Below are 27,536 nucleotides of genomic sequence, written 5' to 3' on the forward strand. Positions count from 1 at the left end.
CGAGGTGACTCCTCCATTTCCGGTCTCCCGACCCAGCCGAGTCTTCTCCTTCCAGCCCTCTTAAGATACACAGTGTAATCGTTGACTCAAATGAAACACGGGTGTGGTGTGGTGGGTGGGATCTCAGCGAAGCTCGCGCGAAAGCCAGTCCGCGGCGGTTGAGAATTTGAGAAGGTAGTGTTCGCGTTGCGTTGTGAGAGCAGAGGCGAGCGATGTGCAGGTGGTGCATAGTTCGTTGCGGCACGTAGCTCACACGGAGCGACATAGCCCGAGTTGATGAGCCGGCAAAAGCGAGTTGCACCGCTGAACCAGTCGGAAGTCCTGTATTGTAGTCACGAGCCCCAGTGGAGAGGAGAGGTTAATGTGATCCGTCATGTATATAAGTATACCGGACGCTTTGGGTCCATTCTGTGATCGTTGCCTTTGGAGGAGAGTCCAGCGGTGTCATTATAGGCCATAAAGTGGGCCCTTGCCAATATGTAGGGGCAAGTGAGTTGGTATGCATAGAGAAAAATTTGCAGCATTGCCACGAGGCTGAACGTTCGATAGCAATGTGCCCGAAGGCTCGAGTGCTTATCGGCCGTAACCGCCATATTCAACTCCCTGCATCGCTCCTGGACCTGGCGGGGCTTGCGTGCCATTGCCGTAGCCTGGCGGCCCTGGAGCAGCGCCTGGGTTGAGCGGAGGCAGAGAAACGCTACCGCTGGGCGGTGGCGCGCCGCCTTGCTGATTCAGCTGCTGTGTAAAGTGGCCGTAAACGTGGGGCGCGTTGGAATCGAGGCGGCGCAGGTGCTGATGCATGACTTGGATTTCCGTCTTGAGCATGTCGTTCTCCTTATGCGCCTCGCGGGCATAATCAGCTTCGCGTTGCAGCCGGACCATTCTCTCCTGGAGGGCAATCTCGTTGTTCTGAGTCATGCGGATGTAATCAATTGCTGTGACGTTGTTAGTCGATGCCATAATGACTTGCCCAACAATGAGAGACTACCTTTCGACAAGATCTCCCACTTGCTCGCCTTGGTGCCACCAGCTGTCGGCACAGCCTTGTTCAGATCCTCAAACAAATCCTTCATTTCGCTTCTGCGTTTGCGCTCGGCAAGTTTGTGACTGACGCGGAGTTCTGGAGTGCGACTGTAGTTGCCAATTCCAGCGGACGGGGTACCTTCATTTTGTAAGTTCTGGATAGCTCTGTGTTGCATTGTGTGGTGGTGAGTGGTAGGGTCTGCTTCACGTCAGAACCGATCACACCGTGCAAGGGACACGGAAAACGTACCATCATCCAGCCTTCTCTGACCCTGCGGCATTGACGAGTCTGTGGAGAAGATACTGCTTCTGATCGAGGAGGCGGCGACACTGTTGGTCCGCGACACCCCTATGCTCGACTCGCCGCTGTCGGAACCTCTCCTTTCCTCCGGAATCGGACCATCAGGGAAAGCCCAAGCATAGCCCTGCGTGGGCTTTGCAGCCGTGGGATCAGGAGCGCCTGGACCGCGGCCCACCGGCATGATAGGAGGCGCGACGCGCATCGGCGGCTGTGACCTCAGGCTTGACCTCCCGCTAAGAGGGGACATCGGTGCGCCTCCATTGGGGCGGCGAAGGCTTGCAGCTAATGAGACCTGAGAGTTGTTGTTGCTTTCGTAGGGGGAGTGCGGGTTGTTGATGTAGAGGTTGTTGAAGTTGCTGTGCATGCGACTGTCCACGCTGCTTCGTCTCGATTCCTGGGCGGCATAGTCGACGCTGCCGCGGTGGGCAGAATCCTGGAAACCCTGATTTATGGACGGTAGTTGAGAACCTCCAGAGTTTGTGGCTGTAGGGATGCGGGCTGATTGGGGTGTGTTTGGCAGCGAACTGCGTGGTGGCGAGTCGTCAGGGTTGAGGAGCGTGCGAACGTGGAGACCCTGGCTGTTCACGGAGTTGTCTATATGCACATGTCAGTTTCAGGAGGCTTGAGAAAATAACTATCGTGAAGCGCATTGTTGCGCAAAGCCAATGACGACTCAGCGCCGGCCTCCAGCAATGACCTCGAGACAACCCCGCAATTCCTGCGATCCTGCGTGGAAGCATTGGAGGTTGAAGCCATTGCTGGTGGGCGTGCTCCCAAAGCCGCACCAACCGCGACATTGGGAAACACTTGAGGCAGTGACACTGCCTGTAGGCTTTGGAGAGTAGAAGAAAGAACGCATGAAACACTCACGCTTGCTGTGGGGTTGCGGCCACGTACCAGAATCGCGAAGGTGTTCGCCTTGCGGCTGGTCGCCGTGCGAAGGGTGCTGTGCCGAGTTGGAGGGTGGCAAGCCATTGGTGAGGCTGGAGATCGAAGGCAGGCCCTGCGGTTGTGAGGGCGAGGCCATTGCGCTAGTTGTGGGAGCAGCGAAGAGGTGAGGTGGGCGTCGAGGTGGCGAGGAAGCTCAGCAGAGGAGGTGAGGTCGAATATCAGCTCGCTCGCGGCAGGTGCGTCCAAGCACCAGTAGGCAGGAGCAGTTGGGCGGCTCGCGCGTGAGCCGGGCGAACCGTATGGTTGACGTGGAACTCTGAATGGGCGTTAGGTCGAGCAGGGCAGGCGTGCGCGATGCGGGGTTCCACGCACCTCGAGATCGGAGAATAAAACGTGAAAGGAAGGGCAGGGCGACGGAGTCAGCGACGCGACACTGGCGGACGGCGCACGAGGGCGGCGGGGGGCGACGGCGAGGTCAGCGCGACGGGGTGGCAGCTTGCTGGGCGAGGGGAGGAGCGGCGGCAGAGGTGCAGATGTTTTGCGCACGGCGTGGATGGGGCGCGTGGGGCGAGCCAGTGGTGACCTCGAGGTGTCCAGGCCACGGTCAGCTGCAGAGACAAGGACAAAGGGCAGCAGGAGCTGGCGGGCAGGGCGGCGCGGTGGGCAATGGCCGAGGGCGGTTTGGTCAGGTCGAGCTGCAACGCTCGAGTTTGGCGGCGGTGCTGAGGCCACGCGGGCGGGGCGGTTGCGCTGCTGCTGCTGCGCGTGTGAAGCGGAGTGCAAGGTTCCAGTGCGGGCGCAGCGAGGGACGGCGAGACAGGCGAGGCGACAGGCGAGGCGACAGGCGGTGCTCGCAGGCGGGTAGGGCAGGGCAGGGCAGCAGTCAGTCAAGTCAAGTCGAGTCGAGTCGAGACGAGACGGACGACGGACGACGGACTCGCGGGCGGCGGAGTCGAGGTGTGCAGCGCGGCGAATCAGTGCGGCGGCAGCAGGTGCGCAGAAAGGCGAGGGCGCTGAGGCAGGCAGATCAGGCAGATCAGGCAGGCAGGCAGGGTCAGGCTGAGGCTGGCCCGACTCGTGTGTCATGCAGGCTCTGTGCCTTGCGTCCGATTGTGTGAAACCGTGCGCCTGGGGCAGCGGCGGCAGGGCTCGGGAGACGAGGGCTGGCGTGCGCGTGGGACGGGCAGGCGAGGCAGGCTGCACGCGGTGGGAGGGAGGGCTGGCTCTGGCTGGCGGGCTGGCGGGCTGGCGGGCTGAGGCAGGGCGGAGCGGACGGGGCAGTCAGGCACACGCGGCAGTAAGGTACCTTAAGGCAAGGCAAGGCAGACGGCATGTGAGGCGGGCGGGTGCGGCAAGACTTCAAGATTCCTACGCTGCCTACCTGTAATTACTACTGTACGCACCACCTGCTACACAGGGCATCGGCGCCGGGGCGAGCACCAGCAGACCCGACCTCGATTGGCGGGCGGATGAGCAAATAAGGCGCGCCGGCAGATTCAGCGCCAGCACCAGCGCCAGCGCCCGGCCACGAGCAGCAGGAGTCAAAGGGCCGGGCAGACGCGATCGCCGCGGCGGGCGCTACGCCAAGTGCTGGGACGAAGGACGGTTCACGTGCGACGGTGTGCAGATCTGTAAATGCACGGGAATCCTTCGAGGTACGCGCGAAAGCATGGGCGCCGCCTGCTGGGGAGCAAACGGCCGGCGTAGCGTGGCGGCATGGCATAGCACGCGCCCGCGCCCGCGCCAGATATTCCCCGTGTGCTCTCTTGTGTGCCTTGCCTGGTGTGCTGTGTCTGTCTGCCCTGTCCGCTGGGTGAAAACACCCAGGTTCCCTCAACCACCACACAGCCGCCGCACGGCCTATCAGACACTGCAACTCTGCGGTCGCACTCGACGCCCCGGAAGCGGCAAGCGCACGCCGCAGCGTCGAGCCTCTCTCCCTCTCGGCCGGCCTGCAGTCGAGGCGGCTGCTGCTGGAATACATAAGCGAGCCGCTAGCGGCAGCGAACCGATTCGCCGCGGGCCAGCGCACGTGAGGCAGGCATGCTGGATGCGAGGCGAGCAATATCCGAACGCGTGTGGCGCCGGGGGCGGCAGCAGAGGGAGGGGAGGGCCGGGCGCGGTAGCAGGCCGGGCGAGGAGGGCGGCGCGCAGCAGCCCACAGCAGCCCACAGCAGCCCACCGCAGCCCACGTTGCGCGGCCATCCTCCGTGGGCTTCGGGCTGCAGGCTGCGGGTGGTGGTGGACGGACGTGTGGGCGTGATGGATCCTGTGCGTGGTCGGTCGGCGACATCGCGGTGATGTGCGCGGGCATGACACGCGCGAGCGACGGCCAGAACGGCAGAGGCAGAGGCAGGGCCAGAGGGTGAAGATCCGGCGCGCGCTTGGCCCGCGCGAGACAGAAGGGCGCGGAGGGCGAGTGGGCGAGTGGTGTCTCGGCGTCGCGCTTGCTCGACACGAAGACGACGACGACGACGCCGACTGCAGCGACTGGCAACTTGCCTTACCGTCCTCGTCGCCGGCGTGGGAGGCTAAGGCCAAGGTACCGCCGTCGCAACAGGCAAGGCTCCCGGTCTGGCCAGCCCGCCTTCCCTGCCAGGCTGCCGGCGGTGGGCCGCCGCAGAAGTGCCATGCCCTTGTGGGGATGGTCCTTGGAGATCCTTCTCCATCTCCCCCACGTCGCCGCCACCGATCTCATCCACCACCACGCCGAGGACCGAGAACATGCGCGCGCGACTCTCCACCGCGCCCTCGCGAGTCACCACTCACTCACCACAGCAGCGGCCCTCGCGCCCATCTTCCGCGCCCCGTCCGTTACGCATGCGTCTCCCCCACCAGCACCACCACAACCACCATCCTCGGCCGCACAGCGCCCTGCCGTGCACCAAACCAAACCAGCCGCGCGCAGCGCCCATCCCAGGTCGGCGGGCCTGTCTGTAGAACCCACCCGTTTCAGTCTCGTCCCTCCCTCCCTCCCTGCGAACAAACGTTCGTAGCACCAGGCGAGCGAGCACAAAGGGGGGAAAAAACTCTCCGACGCCGTGTCGCGAGATCGTTCGAGAGAACGTACTTCCCCTCCCCTCCCCTGTCCTGCCCTGCCCTGTCACCTCACGTCAAAGAAACGCGAACTCTCCTCCCCGTGCCTCCCTTGGGTCACGCCAGGTACGTACTGAACCGTACACGGCGTCCCGACACCGCAAGCGTCGCCGCAGATCGATCGGCCGGCCAGCCAGCCGGCCGGCCCCCCGGCAGCACGCACGCCACAACCTACCAAAGTCCCCAGCACCCACGCACAGTAGGTAGGTAGTATGTACATCAGCACCAAGTCCGAGCGCAACTCAACACCGCGAGCGCACGCAGCACACGCAGCCCATCCCACATCCCACGCGCCCGCCCGGAGAATTACAGAAACACGTGTTATACCTCCCTCCCGTCAGCAGCCACGGGGCGTGGCGCTCTCAGCCCCAGCGGCTCTGCTGAGATAGCGTTGCTCGCGTCCTATACCGCTCGCAGTGATATAGGGCCCGGCTCCGCGACGGGACTGTGCCAGCTGGGAACGCAGGCGGGAGGGCGCGGGCCGGGTGGTGCCGGTCGCGGGATTGGGAATGATAAGTTGCTGTGAGAGCACGTCGCCTTGTCCTCGCGGCGTTTGGGACATCGTAGCCGACAGTGTGTAAGTGATGTTGGGGAAAGCGACGTGATGGCGGAAGCGGAAGGGTCGGCGCTGTTTGCCATGCTGATGCTGATGGTGGTTGTTCTGAGACAGGACACGCGTTGTCTCACGCCTGGATGAGCTGCTTCCGCTGGATTCTGAGGACTCTCGCGTGGCGGGACCCCGTTGTGTCGTCCGGCGCGTGGGTGGTTGGGAGCGTGGGAGCGTTTTATTAAGTCTTGTCGCCAGGTGCGGGATTCGGGAACGTGGCCAACGTGTTTACCTTCGCGGCTGGGGTTCCGCGTGCTTGTCGTCATGGTGTTCGGGACGCATGGACGCGCGCGTTCGTGCGGTGCTGAGTCGGTGTGGTGGAGATGGGACGTGATGTGATGGACGAGTGGTGTGGTCGCGTGGGGATCGCTCGGGGGAAGTGGAGGAGTGCGCTAGGCTACCTACCTAGGTAGGGTAGGCTGATCTGAGGGTAACCCACCTCAGCTCGTGCTTGCTAAGTAAGGTATAAGTGAGAAGGTGGACGGGTCGGTGAGTACAGATGCATGCTATTGGAGCCATAGCAGAGCATCCAAAAGAGCCGAGCGCATCTTCGCTTGGGGTTTGGACTTCGCTTCGTCTCAAGTAATGGGTAATTGATCATTTCAAATGTGATCTAGTAGTAGGACGCGCTAGCCTCACTCGAATCGCGCATCGTAGTATCTATTCGAGGCCGTGTAGGAAACACCACCTGAAATGCACAAGAGCACAAAGAACCCCTCTCTCACCGAGATACCCTCCCTCAATCGCCTCCTAAAGCTCCTTCTCACCAGCCTTCCCACTACCAACCTTCCCATTCACACTCCCATTCACCTCCACCATCCCAGCCGCAGCCTTCTTCTTCCTCCTCTCCGCCGGCAACCTCCAACTCGTCTCCCAACCATACAGTGCCCCGCTGCCAAACACCAGCGCCGACCCCAGCACCATCAGCGGGCTCAGGCGGTGCCCGAAAATCACCGTGCTGAAGATGAAGCTCACGAGCTTGCGGATGTTCAGCACGATCGTCACCGTGACCGCCGAGCTCTTCGCCGACAGCAAGTTCACGCCCGAGATGCACGCCAGCTGCGCGAGGGCGTTCAGCAGCAGGAACAGCACGCCCTGCGGCATCGCTTCCGCGACGGCGAGGGCTTGCGAGAGGAGCGCGTCGGTTGCGCTGGCGCCTGCGATGCCGGCGTGGGGCGCGTAGGGTTGCAGGTCGAGGGGCGGCGTGGAGGCGAGGCGGCTCCATTGGCTGCGCAGCGTGCTGGAGATGGGCAGGAAGAGGGGCAGCGCGAGGAAGTGCGAGTAGAAGAGGTTCTCGGTCCAGCTGGCGCCGTATGCTGCGTAGGTGTCTTCGACGTACGCGCCCATGTAGGCGGAGAGGGATTGGGCGATGAGTAGTATGGCGAGGCCGGTGGTGAATTCGGCGTTTGAGGCATTGGATTCGACTTTCATGGCTTTGCCCTGATTTGCGTTAGGATGTTTGCCTTGAAATGTTCCTTAAACAGGTCCGACACGCACCTTGCTTAGCGAGTCTGCCCAGGCGCTCACAAGCACGCCGACTGTCAAGATAGCGACGCTGCCGACTTGCAGCTTTGAGTACCGCTTGCCTCTAATGACGCCGGCAAGCATCGTCGTGACACTGCCAAAACTGCGCAGAATGATGTGCACTGGCACGGAGATGTTGAAAGCGAATGCCCAGTTGTTGAGCATGTTGATGCTATAGAACAGGAACGCGATATACGCCCATCGCCACATTGGAACGCTGCCTTTGCCATTGTTGCTTTTCGCGTTGGCGGCGAAGAGAGGTGCTGGGCTTGCGGTCACGCTAATGAAGGCGAATTGGAGGAATGTGATCAAGAGGCCTGTGGTTTGTACATCAGAAATTTTGTACCGTACAAGTTGCCCATGTGATCGTGATATGTTCATACCGCTGTCTGGCTCATTCCTGTTGCATTGCTGTCAGCTTGTCTGCTGTTTCGAGATGGATTTTTCGACGAACCTTATTATTCCTTCGAGAGCGAAGACCTGTATACAGTCAGTCATGTACTTGGTTAGAAAGTACCAAAAGTCTAGTTACATTACTGCAGCATCCGCCGAAAATGAGCCCAACGACGCTCACTGGCACGAGGACTGATGCCATTAATGGAAACGTCTCCTGTACGGGCTGAATTTGCTACGGCCTGGTGACAGGTCGCAATTGTTACAACACACTCGCAATCTCTGGTCACATCAATTTGTTCGACGCTCGATGAAATGAAAATGATTGAATTTGTGCTGATACGTGCTGTTGACCGCGAACCCCAGCAATCACAAGGCTGGCAGGGGCGTGACGCCGGACGCCAAGGCCAGACGTTCGGAATGCCTTCACAACAGCGGCAGCTAAGGTGTGCCGTACCTTATTGTTCCCTCGCCAGATCTCGAAAGCAGGCTGGTTCAAGTGCCTTAGGGACTTCGATAATAACCTGAAAACGTGTTTTGTATCGATCAACAGATTTTCATCCGATCACGGTTGACAATCACGCCCAAGGACCCTAGTCCAACCACATCAACAATCGCAAACACACGTCCCTCACAACTTTCCCATACCCGCCCTTCGCTTCGACAAGCGAGCATCACGGCAACCCGGCCATAACCCTACACTACACGCCCCTGTCAAATCTCAATGTGCATATGTATACTCCACCCCACCACCTGCACCAAATCTCCCCACCCCTGCCCCCCATCACGGAAAAACTCCCCTCCAGGCCCCCCAGCCAGCCAGCCAACGGACCGATGACGAGCTCGCCTCTAGACTTTCGCGGTCCACGATCGGCTTGAGAGCAAGATCGCGGCTTTCGTCCGCCCCTGCAGGAGGAGCCGAAAGCGAGGCAGGCGAGTCGTCAAGCTCGCTTGCGCGCCGACCCACCCTCGCGCGTGCTTTTGGGGCAAGTCCTCCGTTGTCCCGGCTGTTTGGGTTTGACGGTTTATGCCAGTGGGTTTTGGGTTTGTATTGCGTGCTGTGAAGATAGCTGCGCTAGTGCTGGGTCGTGCGAACTTAGGGAGAGCGAAGCGAGGAGGGGTTGCGCGATTTGAGGATGCGGCTGGATGTTGCGCTCATGGAGCGTGTTCTGTTGCGGATGGGTTGATGTCGAGGTTTTGCACGAATCGTGGGTCAGACGCAAAGTTTTATAGATTCCGGCAAAGCGGCAGCCATCAGAATTCGACCATCGAGCTTCGGGTTCTATAGTGTAGCGGTTAGCACTTCGGATTCTGATTACATCGGCCTTCCGGCAACCCCGGTTCGATTCCGGGTAGGACCTTTCCTTTTGCTATTCCTAGTAGCGAGTGCAGCACATGTTATTTTGCATGCCGTTTGTGTTTTGCAGGCCATATGGGGGCATGGGTGCGTCATGGGCCATTGGATTCTGGCTAGAAGCTGGACATGGAATGCACGCACACGACGCATACGCAAACTCAACCCAGGATTAGGGCCAAGTAAGACACCAACATGTTGGCCGAAACATGGTGCTCCGATCCACAGAAACAACTCAACAGTCACGAGTGACGGAAGACAGACAAGAAGTCACAGTCCGAACGAATTTTCTTTTTCTGAGCGCGCAGCCGCCGTGCAATAATGTAAGCTAAAGTTAAGGTAAGGTACTCCCACGTCAAAGGCGCACGGGCTGCCGCCGCGCGATGCGATCGATCGACAGGAAGGTAAGGAAAGGAAGGAGAAGGGAGAAACAAAGCAAGCAATGGGACCCGTGGGCCTTGAAGGGATTTTGCGGTCGTCGACAGGAGAATTGAGAAGGGAAGGAGAATCAACGCCATATTCGCCGGCTCGGGGACATCCTCCTGGGCGGTGTTTTTTGGGGGAATTGGCAAGAATAGAGGGAAGGAGAAAGTTACGGGGGTTGCCCGCCCATACCCAAGGCCATAATGGGACACCGATCCGATCCGTGAAAGACAAACGAAAAAGAAGAAGACGGAGCAGAGTGCAAGTTCATCATGCTCGTTGGGACGACGGAATAGACTGCGCTACGCAACGCCCATTGCCCGGTTCTGGCCCCGCGAATCCCAATTCTTTCCCTGCTGCTGTCCACCGTTCCTGGTCGGGCTCCCGCCGTGGCTTTCTGTGCTGCCGTTGTGCTGCGTGTTGTAGGGCAAGTTGGGAGCGTGCAAGGCGCCCGAGGAGCCTTCGGCCGCGACGGCGCGGACGGAGCTCTCGTTGCGCCAGGCGTCTTGCTGGTGCGGGTCGGTGTCGACTCTGGTGACAACGGGTGTACCGCCTGCCGTTCCGGAAGAGCGTGGAGGGTGTTCGGCAATCTCGTGAGGAATGGAGTTGCCGACTGTGGGCGCTTTGGCGCGGTCACCATAGCGCTTGAGGATCTCTTTCGTGGTGATCTCGGCATTGTTTGACCACAGGCCGGAGTCATTGAGAATGAGGGCAAGATCTTCGGGAACCTATAACAGATGTGTTAGTAAAGTCATCGAGATTAGGGAGCTAGGAATTATGAATGACATACCTCACACATGCTTTCGTTGCACTCAATCAAACTGTGCACGGCCTCAATGGCCAAGAATGTCTCGTCCACGCCGTTTTCGGGCCTGTTCTGCCTAGGTTCATCTTTGTATGGCGAGTAAAGAACATTAGGCGTAATAACTGTAGCCAGGTTGTGGATATCCATCTTGCTGCCGGACTCTTCATCGACGTGACTGAAAGAGCTCACCCAGTTCAGAAACGTGAACAGGACTTCCAGAGTATCACGATGCGCTTTGGGTAAGAGACAGCATGTCAAGTGGAGGAGTCGCCTCCTGCGATCTGCTTCCTCGATTCGCTGCGATGTGATCCAGAGCTTGAACAGCTTGTGAGTGAGCAACGGATCCGGCAATTCGCGCAGGAACTTCTTCAGTAACGCAGCCACCTGGACGGGGTTTTCTTTGCTGAGGTCGACCTCAACTGCACCCTTGAGATCGATTTCAGCTTTGACGTCGTTAAGGCGTTTAATATTGCCGTTTTTGCGGAAGACACCTTCAACCGACATGTCCATCGTCTTCATCGCGCTTACTGCTTCTTGCACCAGGCTTGGTACTTTGAGCGATCCTGGGCCAACGCAGTCTGTACTCTCCTCATAGTCTCTTTCGAGAAGCTGCTCAAGCGGGATGCCGAAGATGGCGTTCTTTGACGCCTTAGCTTTCTTTTCTTTCGGAGCGAAAGCCTTGCCGAACTTGCTCCAAAAGGTAGGTCGCTTTGTCTCGATGAGATCCAGCAGCTCTTCTTGATTGAAAAACCCATCGAGGAGAGGTTCCATCGAGAGCACAGCGACGTGTCGTACGATGAAATATTCGAGAGCAGTCAGCTCCGAGAAATATCTCTTCGTGCCAGCAAGTCGAACATCGCCACCTAGGCCAGGTTTGTCTTCATGGCTGAGGTCGCGCGATCCAGAACCTTTTACAACCTTCAGCTTGGGTTCCTGAGGTATCATGGGCTGGCGGGCAAATCGTGAAGCGTTGGGCCTCTGCTCCCTGGTTTGCTGGGCTTGCACGATGCGAGGGATGTCGTCAAGGGTCATCGTGTCCTGTCTGCCGAAAGTGAGTTGCGATGTGAGTTCTCCTTTGGAATCGCGATCCTCGACGATCTGAAAGGTGCCTGTCTGCCTTCGGTTTCCGCCGTCAGCAGAGCCGGGTCGCATGCCTTCCGGGCCGTCGATGATCCTTGACGTACGCGCTTGTCGTCCGGCATTGGAGAGATGTTTGTCCATTCTGGTGCTTCGAAGCCGTCGGATATCACCCATGGTGTCTTCATAGTCGTTTTGTTGTTTGTCAGAGCCAGACCGTCCAGCGTAGGATCGTGACCTCGTGTTAGAGCGTCGAAGGGGCGGTTCGCCCTCGTTACTCGGAGTATGACCCTCCCTTGAGTTGTAGTCTCCAAGATTCGGATCGTCGCTGGTATGCGGCAGAGCGCCACTAGTCCTAAGAGTGGCGAGCAGTCGCGCGTGTGCTACTCTGAGTAGATGGACGTATTGCTGCAGCCTAGTGACTGACGCAAAACCGCCTGCCCTCGCTTCCGCTGGAGCGTGAACATCGCAGAATATGCGTCCGTTCGCCTCGTTCTGACGAGCTGAGCCCGGGTCATCACTGAAATCTTTGCCGCACTTCGAACAGGTCAGACACTGTGTGTGAATCACGCGGTGATCTTTGCGGAAAGACTTGTCCTCGACCGCTTTGTTGCACACCGGACATGTGTCAGCGCTGCGGTCCACGTACGCATCGGCGTCGGCTTTGGAGTCTCGGTTGCTTTCAGCCTCTAGACAATCGTCCAGTCTGCCAATGTCGCTCAAAAAGCTTTCCAAGCCCTCGGCATTGCGAGTGTCACGCTCGAGTTTGAGAGCGCCGGACAAGCAGATGCGAATCATGAGCTTCAGGTAGTGGGCCAGACCAGTCACCAGAGAGAGTAGTTCTTGAGTTACACCAAGCCTCCGAACGCCGGTGTCTTGGCTCTCGGCCAATAGCTGAAAGAACGCAACAACCTTCTTACAGAGGAGTTTGGCTTCTCTGCTGTAGCTGAGACCTGGGTGCACGATGGCGTCAAATGTTCGCACGCCTTTGCCGGGTGCGTTGTTCGCTGGCCGATTCTGCAGACGATGATCCAGTGCGTCGGCAGCGCTGAAGAGCAAATCGACGTGAGTGATGAACTTCTTAGCCGCAACAACTCCGTCCATATACGCTCCGTTCGAGACGTGAAGAAGCATGTCCGAAATGCAAGTCGCTGACCGCTCCTCGAAAGTCGACAAGGTCTGCCAGATCCAGTGCACCTTATGCTCGACGGCTTCCTCTTCGTTTCGTACGTTGCGGCGCACCTCCTCATTCGCGTCTTCATCCTTCCTATCGTCGCCTGGCTGGTCGCCTTGCTGTTCTGAAGCGTCTGCATTCTTTGAAGGCGGCGCGTGTAGCCTGACATTCCAGTACTTGTGAATCATATAGCACTCCGGGTGCCAGTGCTGATTCACACCATTGCGGAAGATCTCGACGAATTGCTTCAAGATGGCTGTCTGGCAGCCATTGCATTTCTGCGCGAACTTTGTCGAGTAGTGGTAATGGCAGTATACGTTGCTCTCGTGCTCGTAGTATGAATCCTGCGCGCCGAAAACAGTGGGACAAACACTGCAGGTGAAGTGCTCGATGTGGTATTTGCGATCCAAGGCGGTGATGTACGAGCCACGGAGCGCGCCCTTGCAGGCGTGACACAGAAGGTCGAGTCGGCGGAAGTAATCTGTCTCGCACAGCGGGTACTGATTCGGTGGTTGATCTGGAACAGGGAAGAACTTCGAGGCTACAATCTTGTGGCAGTCCTAGATTCACGTAAGCAGCGGCCTCACACGCGTTTGAGTAAAAGCTGCACTCACATGGCAGGTAAAACACTCAAGGTGGTAAGTTCCACCAAGAGCCCTCACAAACTGCCCCGTCAGATGGTTGCCGCATTTCCCACAGATTCGCTGCTCTTTCGGCTCCTTCGTCGTTCCACTGGGCCTCCTGGGATTGCCTCTCGCTCGCTCCACCACTTGCTGTTCACTACCGCCTTCCATTATCCTGTCCACTCTCTCTTGCTGTGCAGAGACGTTCCCCGGCTCTGCGCCTCCACTCTTCTGCCGTCGGTGTCCTTGACCATTCGCAACTGGCTCAAGCTGTCCTGTGGGATACTCGCTGTTGGAGCCATTGGCGGCGCCCGCTGGCCGATCCTCCGATGGGAGACCCATCCCGACAATCTAGTGGGCCTCCCCGCCCAATGTAGTCCTGCTTGCTGTGCCCTAGAGGCCGCTGCTGCCCTTTGGTACGCGATAAACACCCCCGATTGGCTTACCTTGTAATCGATGGGTGTTCGCAGTTTTGACGTGTCGATCCGTGGCCTCGGGATGTCGTAGATTGGGAGAGGCTCGTGTTCGGGGTCCCACGCGGACACGCGGTGGTCGAAGTTGCTGGTGATGGCGTGGCGGTGTCGGTTCAGGTAGGTGATGTGCTGGTCTTCTTCCTCGGCCGGCGCCAGGCTAGTGCCGACATCAACAGGCTAGTTGTTGTGTCGGCAATGTGCGCTCTCGGTGGCAGCTTGATGGCGATCGCGGACCCTGTCGAGGGAGCGATCTGAAACACCAGGGGATCCGTATGCGCGGCAAAGGGTGGCCAGAAATAGCGCGGCGAAGATGGCGGGCGGTACAGGCTGCGGGGGATCGTAGGAGTAAGATTCGGGAGGCGGAATGGTGCTGGGGTCGGTGGTGTTGATGCTCGTGGCGTAGCGGAGGTGCGGGAGAGTGTTGTCGAGCGGAATGCGCGCGCGCGAGACGAGGGGCGGCGGAGATGCGGAGGGGGTGTTGACGGGCTAAGGAGTGATGGGAGGATGGGCATGCGGTCAGACGCCGCGTGTCAGGGCGACGAGTATAGCGCTGGGTGTGCGACGACGCATATAGCTACAGCGACCGCATGTCCTGTTCACTTCGCCTCTGCGTACGCGTGGGCGTGGTGGAGGGTAGAGGCGACAGAGTGATGCCTCAGGTTCACACCGCTCGCTCGGGTGCTTGCTGGGTAGAAGCCGAGGGCGGTGCCGCGACAAATACGAGACGATACGCCTATATGTCAAGTGCGTATCTTCACGGACACTGGCTACAGCTACATAACAGCGCCCTAATCCAATGTCTCTGGCAAGCAGCAACATAGGTCACTCCCCATAACGGCCAGTATCCAGTACCACGCGCTGCAATCCTACACTACCGCCAGCCGTCTTCACGCGACCCGCGACCCCAAGGTTCACAGTCTGCGGACGCTCCCGCAACCTAAACCTAATCCGCCGTCCATAGGACCGCAGCCCTGGCCCTGGCACTGGCCCTACAGGACTATCAGCAAGACAGACAGCCGTCAACGCAGGTACGCAGCGCAGTCTTCACCTCACGAGCCGCACGACACACAAAGGCGCTCCCCGCTTCACACACACCGGCATCTACCACACACCATGGCCAACCAAACGCCCCTCGCCATCACCGCGCGCCGCCGCCCCAAGCCCACGGGCGACGAAGAAGCGACGACAAACCTCAAACTCGGCGAGATGTCGAACAGCGCCGCGCTCAGCACTGCGGCCGCGCACGAATTGCTGACGCGCATCGAGGAGGCGCGCGCGCAAGATCCCAAGCTGCCCCTTGCCTACAACGACCTTATCAACAAGAACAACGCGTACCTGGCGACGTTCGCGCGCTTCAAGGGCAGCGAGACGGTGCAGCAGGTGACGAGCGAGGCCGAGACGCTCACGCAACTGGCGGAGTTCGAGAGGGCGCAGTTGGGTGAGTTGAATATGGAGGGGAGGGTAGAGTGAGGACAATGAGTGCTGACGGAGGATGCTACAGGAACGCTCTGCTGCGACACGGCGGAAGAAGCGCGCACGCTCATCCCTTCGCTCGAGGGCAAGATCAGCGATGACGATTTGCAGGCTGTGCTCGACAATATCTCCAAGCTGCGCGACTTTTCGTAGAATGACAAAGTTGATCACGTGGTTGGAAAGGGAGGGCAGAGCGACCAGGAAATGACCTGACTGTTACGGTCAGGCCTGAGGTCAAGCAAGTCATCATACTGAGGGGGCATGATATTCAGTCTGTCTCGAATTGTTCATGAGATGTTTTTAGCGAAGGCGTTCGGATATGGTACGAAGCAAATCCCGCAGGAGCGGAGGAATCAACTGGGGCAGAAAACATGGTCAGGATACGGCAGCGTTACGCATTCACGAGCCAGAAGAAATATAAATCACAAGAACAGCGATCCCTTTCAAAAACCATAATCCCCTACGCATGCTTGGCACCGTCGTACGTGTGCCACGTAGATTTACTGGCCAGAGTCACAACTATAGATGTCACAACTCTGCTTACCCACTGCCTTGATACTCAGAACATCACCTTCGAAGTCTAATAGCGAAATCGAACACTTCCCAGAACGCACCAGGCAGAAACATCCTTCCATTCTTCAGTCGCACAAATCGAGAAAAAAAAATTGAAGTGTCTCTCATGTCAATCAAGCTATAGGTAGTACCCGCTATGCTACACTGCGCAATCTGGCCTCGCAACGACGACAACAATAACGAAAAAATACACCACACTTTCCTTCCCTCCGCAATGCTCGCTTCGCTCGCAAATCGCCCGCTTGAACGCAAGCAAGCCAGAAGCGAAGCGGAACAAATGCCAGCCTGCCAGCCACCCTCCTGTGTTTTTCGGAGGAACAGAGAAACAAAAGAGACGAGAGAGAGAGAAGGAAATACGAGATGAGAGCGAGAGCAAGGGCCATCTCGACAGAGATGCCCGAAAGTGGAAAGAAAAGACAGAGCAGCGAATGTGAGTTTCCCGCGTGCACATAGAGCACCGCAGAATGAGGAAAAAGAAAAGAGGAAAAAGCCCATCCAACGCCTTGCTTGAAGATTCGCGAGCGCAGTCGCACGACGGCGTCTTGTTCGCATGTCGTACATTCTGCGGGCGCGGAAAAAGACAAAACGAGATCAGGAAGACTGATTTGTGGGGTGAGGGAGAGATGGTAGTGTCGTTAATGCGTAACAATGGAGTGAAAAGAAAGATAAAAGGGAAAAAAAGCAGGACATAATCGCTTCGTAAATCACCCCCTGGACGGCGAGTTGGCACCCCGAGGAGTCGGGTCGGGATCGAGCTCGCCGCCGCTGCCGCCGCCGGTGGGAGTCAGCGTGGCTGGCCGGGGGGTCGCGTCGAGGTCAGTCTCCGTGCCGCCGGAAGGCGTGCTCAGCAGACCACTGCCGTCCGCGTCCTGCACGACCACCGTCGACTTGTCGCCCGGCGCCTTGGGGAAGACGACGGGCGGCGTCAGGTGGCCGGAGCGCTCGACTTCACCGGCGCTCAAGTTGTCGTCCAGCTCGTGCTCCTCCTCCTTGATCGTGCCGGCTTCCTCGACGCCGCCCTCGGCCGCGCGGGCGGAGCTCTCCTTCAGCGCCGCGATGTCTTCGTTAGAGATCACGCTGCCTTGCGAGTTGGTGCGCATCATCTCGATGCCGAGACGGGAGGCACGCTTCTCTTTGCGCTGGCGCGCGGGCGAGCGGTAGCGCACGTGGCTGCTGTGGCCGAGCTCTTCGTCTTCGTCGTCGCCGCTTTCGGCTGCGGATTCTTGGCGGACTTTCTCGAGAGAGCGCCGTTTGGCTTCGATGGCTTCCGTCGAAGGTTGCTTGCGAGGTGCGCGGTGTTCTGTGTCTTCCGTTGGTGTCTCGAGAGCAGCAGGCGCGGAGCTTTGGGGGCTGAGTTGAGCTGGTGGCGGCGAGAGGCTGGACTTTTGCTCGGGCTCGGCCGTAATGTTGCTGTTGTTGGAGATGCCCAAACCACCGAAGTTGCGCTCAAGGTCAGAGTCTGTGTACTCGAGTGTAGGCTGGCGGCTAATAATGCGAGGAATGCTGTCAACCCGAGAGCCAATCGAGCTGACTGACCCGATCGAGTTCTCGCGCTCCGAGAACGTCGTCCATGCTGTCGACGCCGTGCCGTCCTTGTTGGAAGACACGTTCGTGCTTGTGGGACTGCAAGCGTCAAGTGAGCCCGAATGTGTCGCAGGCCGTAGCTGCGATAGAGGGAACGACTGCCCTTGCGAGTTCGGTCTCCAGCCCTCTGGCGCCGGCTTCCACTGGCACAGCCTGCCCATGACTTCCTCGAGCTTTTCTCTGGTCGGCGGCTTCTCCACCAGGGCATCGAAATGGTGGGGCGCTTGAAGATCCTTCAGATAACCAGTGACTGCAACAATAGGTGTATGGGAGTTTGCGATCTTAGTGTCTCTGATCATGCGAGCCACATCCGCGCCGTTGACTTGAGGCAGCTTGTACTCCATCATGATGATATCGTATTTGATGTCGCTGCTAGCGTAGCGGAGAGCGTCACGCCCGTTGGTCACAGTGATGGTTCGGCAGCGCAGCTTCTCCAGTAGACGTTCCATAACCAGACGCGAGACTGGATGATCCTCGCAAACAAGCACATCGAGCGTGCGGAAACTGGGGCCGTCTCCGAGGCTGACCTGAGAAGATCTCCTTAAGCTTTGGCGACGCCTTTGTACCCGCAGCAGAGCGTTTTGGCGACTGTCCTCATTGTCGGAAGACGACGGCGAGACATTGAACACGCCGCTCCGACGTTTGTGATGACTTGGCATGAGCTCTGGAAGCAGATCGCCATCCTGTGATCCAATGGTGTGTGATCTCTGCCGGGCGGGTGACGAACTGCTCGCCTGCCTTTGCCTGGCCAACTCTTGCGTGATTTGGCTGGCACCAGATTTGTTGACCTTGATCGGCGAAGGCGTTCCTGACATCTTGAATCCTCCAGGTAAACGAGGAGGTCCTTGCTCGAAAAAGTTGCCAGGCTGTAGCGACGAATTGCTTTGCTGCAATTGTTGCGAGATACCTGAGGCTCCGCTGGAAGTCTTCCTCCGTTCGTGGTTGTTGCCTGCGCTGAACGAGACTAGCAATGGAGATGATGGCTGTGAAGCTCGGCTTGGGGAAGAGTTGGCGTGGCTGAGCAAAGACGGCGACTGTGACCGCTGGTGTCCCTTGTTAGAAGACAGAGTACGCTTCAGAGGACCCGGTGCTATCGGGCTGGATTCGAGAGACGGGCCTGGAGAGGACGAAACCGCCGGCGAAGAAACGCCAACGCCCGCCGCAGTCTTAGCCTGAGCTTGCATGGCGTCTGCTCGCAATTTCTGGATGACATCTTTGTTCGCCTTTTCGAGAACAGGCAAGTTCTTGTACTGAAACGCGCCAAAGTCATCCGTCACGGCCGGTTCACTGAGCCTGCGCGCACGGTGGTCTCGAACGTGAGGTGGGATGTGCAGGGGCATGAGATTACGCTTAACAGCGGCGTTGACCTGACTTCTGACTCTGGAGAGCGCATCGTGTGGACGGTCGGGATAGTCAGCGCCAGGCGTGCCCGTGGGGGATGACGATTGATCTTCGAACTCCGCGGCGAAGTTCTGCATTGTGGCGCCACGGGCATCGAAGTACTCGGTATCCTCTGGGTTCTCAGCCGCAGGAATGAACGCTGCTTCATCGTCTCGCAGCGTGTCCCAATTGATCTCTGAAAACCACGGGTGGGCTTTGATCTCGTCACCACCGCTAGGGTACTTGTCTTCTTTGTTCGAGCCAAGACGCTCCTTCGGGTCAAGACAAAGTAGCTTATTGATCAGATCCTTCGCATCCTCGGAGGCAAAGTCTTCATCCTCATCCTCAGGCCACTGAATGTTGCGGGCGAGGATGTTCTTGAATACCTCATCCGGCGTGTCCGCGTTGAAGGGTGGTCGTCCGTACAAGCACTCGAAGATGATGCAGCCGAGTGACCACCAATCGCTCATTTCGTCTTGGCCGGAGCCGTTGATGGTCTCAGGCGCAAGGTAATCGGGCGTACCCACGAATCGCCTGCTGCTATCTTGCGGATCGAAAAGCGCCATCATTGGGGGTGGCATAGTGGATTGCTGAGGAGGCGTTTCTACACGCCCTGATTGACTTGGCACAGGCTGCAGTCCGTACGGATCGGGTGATTCAGCCGCTTCTTCGTCGGCCGCTTCTTCCTCGATCGGAGAACGTCCGTCAGCGACAGAGAATCGTCGGAACATAGATGCTAGCGCTTCGCTGTCTCCGCTGTCGCTTCGTTGTCCAGAGGTACGCCGCGAAGGCTCACGGGAAGGTTCACGGTTTAGACTGAAGTATGAGGGCTGCGACATCTCTGGGTATGGTGTCAGGGCTGGAGTTTGGCCAGGAGAATTGTTCCCGGCGTGGAAATCGAAGGAAGTAGATCTAGAAGAGGTAACAGATGGCGCCCTCTTGAAAGGTCCCTGTTTGAGGAGATCCGGTGGTACATCGCCCGGTTTGGCGTTGAGCACTCGCTTCTGACGTCCGATCATACCCATGCGCGATAGTCCAAAATCCGTGAGCTTGAGGTGGCCTTTAGATTCGATGAGCAGATTGTCGGGTTTGAGATCACGGTGGACGATCTGCCGAGCGTGCAAATGCTGCACGCAGAGCACGACCTCCGCCATGTACTTTTGCGTCCAGTCCTCGGGCAAAGCGCCAAGGACCTTGATAAGGGATGCACAGTCGCCACCGTTGAGATATTCCATCACGAGGTAGAGGTAGTCTTTACTCGAAAAAGTCCAGTAAAGCTTGGCAACGAAATCGCTCTCGCCTTGCCACATCATGATAGCTCGCTCAGCCTTGACGTTGGTGACCTGGTTCTTGGCAACCATATCCCCCTTCTTCAATACCTTAATGGCGTAGTAGTCTCCCGTCGACTTCTTCTTCGCGAGATATACACTGCCGAATGCACCCTTACTAATGGGCTTGATGATTTCGAAGTCCTTGATAGAAGTCTGTACAGCGCGAGGTTGAGGTACAGTTGAAACAGCTGAGAGTCGAGGAGACGAAGGTCTACCAAGTGCGTCCGATAGTGCCGCGGAAGATTGTCGACGGTGGTGGTGTGTGTGCTGGGCTCTGATGACGGGGGATGTGAATTCGCTAGTCGTTAAAATGGGCGAGGCGATAGGCGAGGGCACACTATCCGCGGTGCTAGACATCCGTGGTCTCGACATTCTAAGAGGAGATGACGGTCCTGGAGGCACTCTCGCCGGTGATTGGTGCCGACTAGAAGCAGACAAGCTTGGGAGTACGAGGCTCTTGCGCTTTCGCTCACGTGATCTATGGCTTGCCATCCGGCTCAAGCTGAGGTCGGCTCCAGGAGAGTCCGAACGCCTGTAGCTGCCAGACGCGATGGAGGAACGCACACTGCCGTCACTCTCTGCACCTGTATCGCTCTCCAAAGCGATTGAACCTCGCTTGTGGAAGTGATACGGTTCCGAAGTTGATGGTGCGCCGCCATGGGATTTTGGTGTGATCGCGCCTGCTTGAGGGCTGCTTGCTCGAGATGAGCCTGCTGGTGATACTTGTCGCGAGAGATTTGGATCCGGGCTGTTGCGAAGTGCCATTGCCATTGCAGAGGTCGAGGGTGGTCGTGGGTATGAACCGGACATTGACGAGACCTCTGACATGAGATCCGGCTCAGACGGCGGACCTGGGACCTGTGGTGTTTGCATCGGCACCGGGCCTTGAAGATTCTCAGAGCTCTCGCTAGAGTCGCTGATCTCTCCAGCAGCAATACGTGCCGCCTTCTCCATCGCCGCCTCAATGCATTCCTGAACCAAAACGTCGTACTCAACTCTGATGCGCTCCGAGTACTCCAGAATTTGCCGGTGGCGGAAAACCGCATCTACCTTTGTTCGTGCCAATTGCGAGGTCTCTTCGCACAGCGCAGCGAGACCCTGCTCATTTTCGAGAGAAGTCGCGCTTGGTGACTGCCACTGCAAGACCTGCTGGATCCGACCCTCGGATTGAGGAGACAATGTTCTCATTTCACCAGGAGCCCAATTCTTCGTGTCTTTGATTGCCGGTGTGCTGATTTCCATGACAGTGTCACACAAGTCCATGACTAGCTCCACGATCCGTGCCAGGGGTCTACGCACGGCGAACGAGCGAGCACGGCTATGTCCAAATCCAGTGCGCGAAGAGTCCCTAGAACGATTCTGGACTGCAGGGGAAGCTCGGCCAGAAGAAGGGTTCGATGGAGGATTCGAAGATGATCCGATTGGCATGCCTTTGTACTCTGCTGTAGGCGCTGGTGCAGGCGAACCCTCATCTGACGTGGCACTTTTTGCGCGGGCTTGAGCTTCCAGGGCGTCAAGCACTTTCACAATGGCACCTCGTTGCTCGTTTAGCGACTCTTGAGCCATTTGGACCTCCATCTCGGCATGATGTTCTTGAGAGCAAAGTTCCGTGTGCTTCTCAAACCACCAGGGTGTGATTTGGCGTTCACAAAGTCGACAAAGAATCGGCATGGGGGGCGGGTGGCTTCCAGGGTCGTTTACTCCAACGTCGGCAAGAAGAGTAAGGTAATTGGCCAGAATCTCCGCACCAATTCCAAGAGAATCGACGAGCACGGGAGGGAGGTCGATGGTGATCTCGCGTGAGATCACAGGCTTGATCATCCACATAGTATGGCTCTCTTCACCTGTAGTACGGTCGTAGACCAACATGCCCTGGGCTTCGAGATCGACGGCCTGGGGCTTCTCGTCCGGCTCTTGTTCTGGCTTGGCGGCTTTCTCCTCCTCGTTACCCTCATCTTGTACCTCTTGATCAGTGGACATTTCGTTCTCGTCCTTGATCGGCTTCTCCTCAGCATTGGGTTTCAAATCATTCAACGAATCTGGCTTAGGCTCTGCCTCTGTCGCTTCCACGGTTTCCCGGTCGGTCCAAAAGTTGTCCGGCAGCTTCACGGCAAACCTAATAATCTTGCTTTTCGAGTCGTCCTGGCGAATGGCATCGACGCAATCGGAGAAAACGGTTGGATTGTCGACCAACATTTCGCTGATCGGCTTACCGATAAGGCTAGCCGCGGGGTGTCCGGTGAGCTCCTGCCACGACGGGCTCACCCAGCGTACTTTGCCCTCCAGATCCAGCTCCAGCATGGCGTTCATCGACTGCTCGGCAGCCTTCTTCAGATCCTCCCGCTCCTCGCGAATGTCCATGCTTATCGTCCGCTCCATCGGTGTCCTGTTCTGGCCTTCCCGCGCGGCGTCTTCTTTGATCGCCGCCACGGCAGGCGGCACAAGCATGCCCTGCTGCTGGGGCGGTGCGTCGGCCATGCTCGCGGGCGTGGGTGGTGGTCGTGCGAATGTTCCGAGGGTATCTCCGGCCGCGTGTCTGGGTGTCCCGGAGGAGCAGACCAAAGGAAGCGGTGCTACGCCCGTCTGGCAGGCAGGCCCATCGTGACGCGGGATCAGGATGGACGGTGCGTAAGAGGGCACGACGCGGCGTGCGAGCGAGCGGTGGGCGCAGTGCGGGCAAGACCTCGATGTCTTACACAAAGAACGTCGGGGCGGAGGACGGCAGTGGGTACGTCCGGGCTTGCGAGAGCGCGCGTGGGGCGGCGGGACGCCGGGCAGAGGGATTGGCGGCGCTCTGGCGGGAGGCAATGCACACGAGTGCGGCGGTATGCGACTGCGCGGTGGGAGGGCCGGTGTCGAGTGAGGTCGGAAAAAAAGAAGGACGGCTCGCGGCGAGAGCGTCAGGTGGACACGGCCTGGCAGCGGTCGGCGTGCAGTGTGCTGTGCTGCGGTAGGAAGGCTAGAGGCGCGCGCTACGTCGACCCCGCATTTATTAGCTGCTTTAACGTGCTCGGGACGGGCGGGCAGCAGCAGCACGGGCAGATAGCGATGGCTACTTGTCTCGCGAGTCGAATGATGGCAACGGAGCAACAGGTACGGGTGGACTTGATATTGGAGAGTTCGCGAGGCTCGCAGGCTGCCTGGGCCTACTTATCGCCTGGCCCATCGCCCATTGCCAGCTCTCGCGCGGGTGGACCGCTCGTGCAGCCACGGCACGTCTATCGCCTCGTCAACAGCCAACCTGCGCTCGGTGTGACCCCTGCTCGCTTTGCCTGGGCCAGCATTCTTCTGCACTTTATCGTTTCATGTCCGCCCGCCCATCCCGGCCGCGCCGCTCAACCACCAAGGCCGCTCTGCACGTCGGCGCCGTGCGAGCAGTCGACCGGCTTCGAGAAGAAAACGCACGGCTCCCGCGCACGACCGGCATGTGCTCGTGAGCCTGTCATTCCCTGCTGTGCTTCGACGAGGCGTCCGTGACTCAGCCACCAAAAGGGCCCTGCCGTCAAAACAAACATCCAACTCTCGTGCTCACGCAGATGACTCTCGCCTGGACAGACTTGCATTGTAGATCTCTTCGGTCTGCCGTGTTCGCCGCGTAGCTGGATCGTAGCGGAAGCACGGCTGCGATCCTTGCCCTTGACGCAGACTTCTGGACACCTCCGGAACACGGCTGTGACGGCTATTGTGGATTGCTAAGCAACGTGCGTGACAGACATAAGCTTCGAAGGAATGTTGGACAACAACGCCAAAAGGCTGTCCCGAATTCTGGTTTCCTATGACAGAAACAGTTCGCGAAAATCTTCTGTGAGTGTTCGCTTCGGCTGACCTACACTTTGCGTTTGTTTGACAAAGATTTGTGGTACTGCAAAATCAAGAAAAACCGCATCGGTCAAAACATCCCATCTCCAGCTGCTTCCTCTATACCCCTACCAAGATGCATCCAAAACAGGCGGCAGCCTCATCCTCCCCCTCACCAACACCCAAGCCCAAATCCCATCCACAATCAAAATATCCACAAAGCTGAACACCAAACTGCCCCCAAACACCACCGAATGGTACGTCCAGGCGTCCTCCGCCGTAATCCCAATCCGCGTGACCGCCACCGCCCACGGCAGCACCCAGCAGAGATTACTCACGAGCGACTGGTAGAGGTACCAGCGCGGCCGCGAGGCCAGCAGCACCGTCGCCAGCTGCGTCGACAGTGCATAGAACACGTAGCACCAGTCGATCGTCTTCCACATGTGTTCCGTGATGCGCGCGACGGCGGGCGAAGCGGAGAGGTAGAGCGCGAAGCGCCGCGCGCCGTAGAAGGAGAGGAACAGGCAGAGCGGAATCTCGATTGCCAGCGCGATGAGGCAAGAGAGCAAGGCTGGTTTCGCGATCGCTGGTGGATGTCAGAAACAAGTACTCAACTTATGGTGAGCAAGGAGTTGTGGAACTCACCCGCCAGCTGCCGCCAACTCGCCCGTGGCCGTCGCACAACAACGCCCACCTCCCGCCGCCACGCGCCCCACGCGTGTCCGACGAACGCCAGCGATATCGCCTCCAGAGCTTGCACGGGCACCATCACCAGGCCCCAGCGGATGGTGTTGAAGACGCCCCAGGCCGTCGCGTAGTCCGATCCTAGCGCGACAATGCCGCTGACGAGCCATAGGTACAGCGCGTTGCGCACGGCGGACTCGACAAAGGTGTAGAGACCGGGGCGGAGGAGGATTTTGAGGCCTCGGAGGGACGGGCGGCTGGATTCTGCGGTGTTGAGAAGGCGGCGTTCGCGGCTGGTTGTCCAGAGGAAGTAGGCTAGGCCTGCGAGGGAGGCGGCGAGGTTGCAGGCTAGCTGTGTTGCGGCTTGCGTGTTGACTGTGGGTGTGACTTTGGGGATGTGGAATTTCGAGATTAGGATCATGTCGAGGACAATGTTGACGGTAAACTTGACTGAGCTGATGACCAGCGGGACGTCTGGTTTGTCGAGCGCTCTGGTTGAAGCCGAAACGGCCGTCTCGATCGTGGACGAGAGCGCAGAGAAAGCCGCGATGCGGACGTAGTCAACCGAAACGGCTCTGGTCACTTCGGGTACGAATGCGTTCGCGAATTGACGAGCCGCGCCCGCGAAGACGATGGACATGATCAGGCCGAGAATAGTCTGCACCGTGATGAGGGTGTTCGACAGGCCGTGCCTGGCGGTCAAAGACCGGTTGGACTTGTCGGCGATGATGTTCCAAGCGGCTCGCGGAAGACCTTCATTGAGGACCTCGATCACGACGCCAATGTACGTATAGGCGTCTGTCGTCGCAACCATAGAGGAGTCGATATTCGCCACCCAAAGCTTGCTTAAAGTCCCGTAGAGCGCCGGCAAGATGAAAGCCGATGTGTTGAAGAGGAGACTGCCGGTGTAGGTTCTGCGGCTCCATGGTTTGACATTAGTATTGAAGACGCCATTTGGAGTGTCAGATCGCTCGTCAGCCTCGGTGGCCGATTCGTCGACGGCGAAGAAGTTCTTCCAAGGCATGTTGTTGAGCTGAGGAAGGGAGCACAGTGCTTGTAGAAGACTAGGCTGAGAGAATGACGGTGACGAGAGTCTTCATTTGGAGCGACTTGTTCGAAGTCTCAAGACGGAAGTTTCACTTCCTTGTATCGGCTGTGAATGCATTTGTTACACAAAAGCAGTATCGAAAAAGAGAAGGTGAGACAGCAAACCACACCATCTCGATGTATCCACGTGTGGACGCCACGACAGCACATATCATGCGTATATATTCACCGCGGTAGTAAGGCCATCTTCTTACTGGTCTCGCTATCGCTCGGTTAGAGTGCATACAGCTACTTGCAGCACAAAGAGGGGGAAACAAGCGAAGAGTTGATCAGCCGCTTTGCAAGGGTTAGGAGTGCCAACGCGCATCGATAGCCGCCACGATGCAGGACGGATGCCTCGATCGCCATCTTTTATAATATTGAAGGTGGACTCTAGCGGGCGGGCGGATTTCTTCTGCTGTAAAGACTTTGGAGCGGACTAAATGATGGACTGCATAATGATGCAGTGATCCATCGGATACTAATTGTACTTAATGACATGACTATATGTCCTGTAAAGACATATGAATTGCATGAATCAGGACGTCTTAAATGCCGCGATTGCTATGAGTTAATGCACATCGACATGATGTATCTTTGCTCGCCGAAGAACCCGCTGTTTTAGGGGCCTCGCGGGAAAGCATCTGTCAGAGGGGCCATTGAGTGGATGGAATTGGAACCCAGTTGTCCCGAATTATGGATCTGCTGAATCATTAGATATTGTTGCTTTGTTGGCCGAGGCTTCAGGCTCGAATTGCTTGCAACTCACGCCATGAAGTATTCCGCTAGAAGCTGGAATGGATCAACTGCTGTGACTGTAACTGACCAGTCCAGATGTGTCGCAGCTGCGATATGCCAGTCTTGATGGCTCGAGTTCCCCATGAACAGGTTTGGAGTTTCGCCTCTAGTCACCAGGCTTCCACTTCATGGTTTTCGGTGCCTGCGGAGACTCGTCGTCCGAAGCACAAATATCATCATCTTGCTTCGACTGCTTCTTCTATTACTTCTTCTCGTCCTTCTTCATCAATGAATCAGCATACTCAGCAGGCCCATTGTCAGCCTGCTTGCGTTTCTTCTCTATTAGCTCATCGATCGCGGCCTTGCTCTCCGGGCTCATCTCGACTTCGCCATCAGCCTCGTTCTCCGCAGGATCCACGGCCGCCAGACAGACAGCGATGGCAAAGTCGGCCTCGTGACTGATACTGACTTGGACGATTTGCCCAGTCTCATCCTCGTCAATCTCGGCATGCGGCTGGAGATGCAGTTCCGGTTTCTGAGGGAGACGGCCGGGATGTGCCGGCCGATCCAAAATGACGCCGAAGACGTTGGCCCCCTTCTTGTGTCTGCGGACCTGGACCTCGCTGTAAACGAGTTTCCGTTGCGAGACCGCTTTTATCATGGCTTCCTTCGCGGCCCATCTATAATGTCGCCGTGTTAGTCAACCGAGACTGTGGCCCCTTGGACGCGGCTGTTGCTCACTCACCTGCCCGCAAGATGAGTTGAGACAATCTCCAGGGTTTTGTCTTGTGGTGACCGCCAGTATCTACCGTCAAGGCTGGATGCCTCCTGCAGCGATTTCCCGAAACGCGCGTAGAATTCGTGCTGCTCGCGAGGTGTGAGGAGTCTCTTTAGGAATTTGGCGAAGCCCATGCGGTTTTGCACGAGTTTCGCGATGCGGGGCACATGGATGATGTCGGTTCCCACGGAGAGATTTGGTAAAAAGGGACGGAGTTTCGGCATGTTTGAGCAAAGAGCGAATGAGATCGTTGGACGTACTCGTAACTTTACCTATACATTACAGGCAAAGACGGGTGCGGAGCGGAGGTGGATAGGCGTCACGTGATTTCAAGGGAGTTTGGCAGC

The 27,536-nt window shown here is 58.0% G+C and overlaps 7 protein-coding genes across 7 annotated transcripts; 1 reads left to right on the plus strand and 6 right to left on the minus strand.

Moving 5' to 3' along the window:
* Nucleotides 1-573: 573 nt before the first annotated feature.
* Nucleotides 574-2,697, minus strand: WHR41_00867 (uncharacterized protein; the record flags this gene model as incomplete). The annotated part of the gene is made up of 5 exons (XM_069369473.1): nucleotides 2,588-2,697; nucleotides 2,195-2,531; nucleotides 1,274-1,918; nucleotides 989-1,222; nucleotides 574-935 (listed from the first exon to the last, which is right to left on the minus strand). The coding sequence occupies exons 2-5, from the start codon at nucleotides 2,349-2,351 to the stop codon at nucleotides 574-576; spliced, it is 1,398 nt and encodes a 465-aa protein (XP_069233688.1). The 5' UTR covers nucleotides 2,352-2,531; nucleotides 2,588-2,697.
* A 3,971-nt stretch (nucleotides 2,698-6,668) lies between these two features.
* Nucleotides 6,669-8,337, minus strand: WHR41_00868 (uncharacterized protein; the record flags this gene model as incomplete). The annotated part of the gene is made up of 5 exons (XM_069369474.1): nucleotides 7,975-8,337; nucleotides 7,897-7,922; nucleotides 7,826-7,842; nucleotides 7,416-7,759; nucleotides 6,669-7,358 (listed from the first exon to the last, which is right to left on the minus strand). The coding sequence occupies exons 1-5, from the start codon at nucleotides 8,035-8,037 to the stop codon at nucleotides 6,669-6,671; spliced, it is 1,140 nt and encodes a 379-aa protein (XP_069233689.1). The 5' UTR covers nucleotides 8,038-8,337.
* A 1,122-nt stretch (nucleotides 8,338-9,459) lies between these two features.
* Nucleotides 9,460-13,931, minus strand: WHR41_00869 (uncharacterized protein). Its single transcript, XM_069369475.1, has 3 exons — nucleotides 13,283-13,931; nucleotides 10,403-13,228; nucleotides 9,460-10,340 (listed from the first exon to the last, which is right to left on the minus strand). The coding sequence occupies exons 1-3, from the start codon at nucleotides 13,631-13,633 to the stop codon at nucleotides 9,915-9,917; spliced, it is 3,603 nt and encodes a 1,200-aa protein (XP_069233690.1). The 5' UTR covers nucleotides 13,634-13,931; the 3' UTR covers nucleotides 9,460-9,914.
* Nucleotides 13,932-14,754: 823 nt separating this feature from the next.
* On the plus strand, nucleotides 14,755-15,693 carry WHR41_00870 (uncharacterized protein). Its single transcript, XM_069369476.1, has 2 exons — nucleotides 14,755-15,202; nucleotides 15,266-15,693. Exons 1-2 carry the CDS (start codon nucleotides 14,878-14,880, stop codon nucleotides 15,388-15,390), a joined length of 450 nt encoding a protein of 149 aa, XP_069233469.1. The 5' UTR covers nucleotides 14,755-14,877; the 3' UTR covers nucleotides 15,391-15,693.
* Nucleotides 15,694-16,514: 821 nt separating this feature from the next.
* Nucleotides 16,515-22,583, minus strand: WHR41_00871 (uncharacterized protein; the record flags this gene model as incomplete). Its single annotated transcript, XM_069369477.1, has 1 exon — nucleotides 16,515-22,583. One exon carries the CDS (start codon nucleotides 22,581-22,583, stop codon nucleotides 16,515-16,517), a length of 6,069 nt encoding a protein of 2,022 aa, XP_069233468.1.
* Nucleotides 22,584-24,031: 1,448 nt separating this feature from the next.
* Nucleotides 24,032-25,611, minus strand: WHR41_00872 (uncharacterized protein; the record flags this gene model as incomplete). Its single annotated transcript, XM_069369478.1, has 2 exons — nucleotides 24,032-24,489; nucleotides 24,549-25,611. The coding sequence occupies 2 exons, from the start codon at nucleotides 25,609-25,611 to the stop codon at nucleotides 24,032-24,034; spliced, it is 1,521 nt and encodes a 506-aa protein (XP_069233467.1).
* A 471-nt stretch (nucleotides 25,612-26,082) lies between these two features.
* WHR41_00873 (uncharacterized protein) lies at nucleotides 26,083-27,430 on the minus strand. The gene is made up of 3 exons (XM_069369479.1): nucleotides 27,157-27,430; nucleotides 26,443-27,091; nucleotides 26,083-26,375 (listed from the first exon to the last, which is right to left on the minus strand). Exons 1-2 carry the CDS (start codon nucleotides 27,411-27,413, stop codon nucleotides 26,674-26,676), a joined length of 675 nt encoding a protein of 224 aa, XP_069233466.1. The 5' UTR covers nucleotides 27,414-27,430; the 3' UTR covers nucleotides 26,083-26,375; nucleotides 26,443-26,673.
* Between the last annotated feature and the right edge of the window lie 106 nt (nucleotides 27,431-27,536).

The sequence above is a fragment of the Cladosporium halotolerans genome, assembly GCF_011745625.1.
Source record: "Cladosporium halotolerans strain TM138-S3 chromosome Unknown Sca2, whole genome shotgun sequence".
In the NCBI taxonomy this organism is placed as follows: Eukaryota; Fungi; Ascomycota; class Dothideomycetes; order Cladosporiales; family Cladosporiaceae; genus Cladosporium; species Cladosporium halotolerans.